The 4,074-nt window shown below is 58.9% G+C and overlaps 1 protein-coding gene across 3 annotated transcripts in view; it reads right to left on the bottom strand.

Annotated features, from left to right (window-relative positions):
• KCNIP2 (potassium voltage-gated channel interacting protein 2) overlaps positions 1–4,074 on the bottom strand; it is a 41,490-nt gene that overhangs the window by 18,475 nt on the left and 18,941 nt on the right. The window contains exon 1 of one of the 3 annotated variants that reach the window (XM_017726120.1): positions 1,522–2,619. The exons of the other annotated variants lie outside the window; for them this stretch is intronic. Within the exon in view, the coding sequence (XP_017581609.1) occupies positions 1,522–1,639 (118 nt within the window). The 5' untranslated portion in view covers positions 1,640–2,619. Of the gene's footprint in view, positions 1–1,521; positions 2,620–4,074 lie in introns of those variants that run through there. 3 annotated transcript variants of the gene reach the window in all.

Genomic DNA, 4,074 nt, shown 5'->3' with positions numbered 1-4,074 from the left:
CCCAGCCTCTCCTCAAGCCTCCAGCTGCTTCCAGTGCCGATGCCTGTCCTGCAGGCCATGAGTCTATTTTTGCAGCCTAATTTTGGCCAAACATAGAGGAAGATGAGCCCTTCCAGCCTGATCCAGAGGGTTTAGGGCAGCTTCTCTGCAAAGGGAACCTGCTGAGCCCATGTGAACGGGCTATCATCAGCCCCTCATGTGTCTCTGGCAGCATTGTGGGATGCTGGGGCTGAAGGGCACAGTGGCAGGTCAGTCATGGAGCTTCCCCACCTGCCCCTGTGCCTCTCCCGTGCCAGCTGTCCTCCCCAGCGGAGCAGTGATAATTCTCCCGCTGGCCACCATGTCAGGATTACATATTTCCATGCTGGAGACATTAATAAAACCCTCCACTGTTTGCTGCCAGCATGAGACAGAATCCCACCAGGACCAGCACAGGCACCCGGCACTGGTCCCGTGTCCCACTGTGACACACTGTGCCCAGCTCCCAGGACCACCAAACTCCCCAGAGCATATTCCCAGAGCATATTCCCTCCGACCAAGGGCAGCCCCAGATGAGCTAGGTGTGACAAAGGACCACCCCTTCACCTCACCAAGGTCCCCGGGATGTTACTCCATCTGGAGCTGCCCCCAGGATGGAGGAGACACAAGGGACCACACGTGGGACTTCACCAATGGAGCCAGACCCGCAGCTGCCTGCAGGGGATGCTCAAAAGCATACACACCCCACCAGAAGCGTGGGGCAGGGCTTTGCCCCCTGTCCCAGTGAGGGGCATTGCTCCCAGGGGTGCTCCTTGCCCCTGCAGCCAGTCAGCGTTTGGCCATGCTGTGCAAAGATCCTCAAGGCCCTGGCTGAGCTGTGCAGAGAGAAGTCTCACGGATGGATGGAGCAATGCACACCCCGGGCAGGAGAGGCTCTGCACGTCCCCGGACTCATGATGCCAGTTTCACCCCTCCTGCCCTGCTCCTTGCCTTGGAGTGTCACCCTGCAAACCTCCGGCACTCACATCCCACTGCAACGGGGCTTGGAGAGACCCTTCACTGGGGAAACTGGGACCCCCACCACATCCCAGAGCTCCCCAGCACACCGGCTGAGGACCAAAGATGTGGGTCACGCCCAAAGGGACCCAGAGCCTCAAAATGCAGATTGAGGCCCAAGCATGAGCCCTGGCCACCCTACAAGAGCGGGAGGCTCCAGAGAGTCCATCTGCATCCCCATCTCACAGCAAGGGGCAGCAGTACCTAGACACAGGCAGCATGGTGGACCCCGGAGCAGCCCTGGATAGAGCCCTGAGCCACAGCTCAGCGCCGGGGCTGCCCCCAGCTGCTCTCACACACAGCAGAGCAGGACCAGGGCCAGGAGGAACAAATGAAGTGGCTGAGGAGGAGATGGAGGTCTCTCAGAGAGGCAGAGAGGGAGTCCCCAGTCCACCTCTCCCACACCAAAGTGGCTCGCCTCACCACTTGTTTTGTGGAAGCGGACGGGGCGGGCCACCCTGTCCCCCCATGTCCCCAGCCCCGTACCTTCAATGCCGCTGATGATTTTGAAGCAGCGAGTGGTGAACCAATAGGAGATGAGGAGGAGGATGGCAATCAGGGAGGCATAGAGCAGGCTGTCGTTGTGCAGGGATGTCCTCTCCATGGCTCCATCCCCTGTGTCCGCTCGCGCCCCCAACCCAGCCCCGCCGTGCTATCTGGGGCAGCCCTGTCCCGGCAGTCCCCCTGCCAGAGGAGCCGGCCACCGCGGGCAGGGAGGCGGGGGGCCGCACGGGCAGGCAGGCAGGTAATTGGGAGCGTTGTGTGAGAACCAGGCTCCCAAACCAATTACCTTAATTGTGCTCAGACAGCACATGGCAAACAGTTAAAAATAACCCTCCTGGCCCGGGGGGAGAGTGGCACCATCAGCCAGGAGAAGGAAGCAGGGGGCAGAGAACAGACGGGGCTCGTTACACGTGTGGCTGTGTCTCAGTGCCATGGGGCCAGCAAGGCATCACCACAGCCCAAGGGCTGCTCTGAGTTCCCTGATGACCTTGGGATCCTCAGGGCTCAGCCCCTTGCTGCCACACCACAGGTGAAGCTGGGAGTCCTGGAAACGGGGCTCCCTAGGGAATGATGCTGCCAGGATCTCTGCTGATGCCTGTGTCCGTCCTTGCTCCAGACACGGGGCCTTGAAGGAAGGTGTCTTTGCAGTTCTGCCATCCTGGAGAGCTGGGTCTGGCAGAGAGGCACTGGCATCTCATTCTCTGTGTCCCACAACAGCACCTCCCCAGGGATGTCTGCGTTCAGCATCTGTTTTTCCCAGCCTGGAGTCAGCCTGATTCCTGCTCTGTGATGCTGGGTGCATTTAGACAGTACCACAGTGGGTTTGGGCGCACTCACTCACAGATCCCAAACCACGTGGGATTAGCTGCACCTATGCCTGGGACACTTCTGGTCACTTCACAGCACTTGGCCCTATCTGCTGCCCCATGGGATATATGGCTGAGGAACATGCTGAACCCAAGTGTGTCATCCCAAACCCTCTTTGCATACAAGATGTCCCATCTCTACCCTGCACCCACGTCCAGGGAATGTGGCCAGCCGGGTGTGGGTGAGGAGTACAGCGCTGCCCCAGCTGTGCCCCTTTCAGGGAGCAGAATCCAAGCATCCAGATCCGTCTCTCCCTCCCTCCCTTCTCTCTCCCCCAAGATCAGCTGCTCTGAGGATCCACAGGTGACACAGGACAGGATGGCAAAGTGCCCATGGCTCAGCACTGGAGAGAGCAGCAGGCCCTTAACATTGCCCCAGGACCAGCTATGCCAGGACAGGCAGCCCAGGCTGGCACTGAGTCCATGCCACCTGTCCTACTTTGGGCTGTAACAATAACAGCCATGAAGTTATACCCACCCAGCCACCCCCGCCCTGGCTCTCAGGTGTTGCCAGCAGCACAGCCCTGCCACACAGCTAAATTTAAACCTCCCGCCAGCCACCTGCTGGGTGGTGTATAAATAAGCCATGGAGTGGGGTTTCTTCCCCAAAAAGCAGCTCCATGCACACAGCATGCCACAGGCACACATGGGGCAACACCCAGAGCCATCAGGTAGCAGGTCCCTGTCTCCATCCTCCCAGCACCACCAGCAGCTGGGGAGGGGGAACTGCCCCCAGCTGCAGGATGGAGCAGATGGGGACGGAGAAGGGCAATCATCCATCGTCAAGGGACCTGTCTCTTCAGGAGGGGACCGTGCATCTTGACTGTGGCCAGGCTCTGCCCTCCATGAGAGCCACCCCTGCCCTCCATGAGAGCTACCCCTAAAGTGCTCTTCACCCAGTGCTGCAGGGTGTTAGGGCACTACCTCCACAAAATGTGCCATAGGACCTGCTGGGCCACAATGAGGTGATGGTCCCTCGGCACAGCTGGGCAGCTGCTGCCCAGATCCCTTGGGTGCTCCTGACCTGCTGGGGGGCCAGCCTGATGGATAGGAATTTCTCCTTTTTTTTGGTTCTCGGGGCCATCATCCATTAGGGAGAGTTAAATTTAGGTTAAAGCCAATCCCTTATTACCTTGCTGCTAATCAGAGCGCGAGCAGATTATTAATAAGCACATTAAAATATTGGTGAAATGCTATTTTTGGGAGGTGAAGTCACAGTTTTAATCTGGTTAATTGATTGAGTCATTTCTCTTTCCCCTCTGGCGACCCGTCCTTGGCTGGCTCCCCAGGGCACCCAGCCAGGGGACCCCTTACCCCGGGCCCACCCGGTCAGGCACCCAGTGCCTTCTACAGTGAGCTCCATGGGACCTCCTTCACCTGTGCAGGAAGGGCAGAGGGTCACTGCCCCCCAAAAGGGAATGATGGGGTAGGATAACAGCTGGAGTGGGGTCAGTATCTTGGTGACCCAAGGACTGGAGCAGCAGCTGGGGAAGAGGGGATGCTGCAGAGGGGAGAAGGCTGTGCAAGCCCCACATCCCACACCCAACTCAGAGCTGCCCAGCTTTGGGTTTCACCCCACTTTGACTTGTCCCAGAGCTTGGGAGAACACCAAGAAGAGGGTGAGGGTAGTCAGAGCCCCACAGCCAGCCATGCCCTCTGTGCCCATCCC

The sequence above is a fragment of the Corvus brachyrhynchos genome, unplaced genomic scaffold (genome assembly GCF_000691975.1).
Source record: "Corvus brachyrhynchos isolate BGI_N302 unplaced genomic scaffold, ASM69197v1 scaffold61, whole genome shotgun sequence".
In the NCBI taxonomy this organism is placed as follows: Eukaryota; Metazoa; Chordata; class Aves; order Passeriformes; family Corvidae; genus Corvus; species Corvus brachyrhynchos.
The sequence above is the reverse complement of the archived record's forward strand: the minus strand, read 5'-3'. Positions and strand labels throughout refer to the sequence as shown.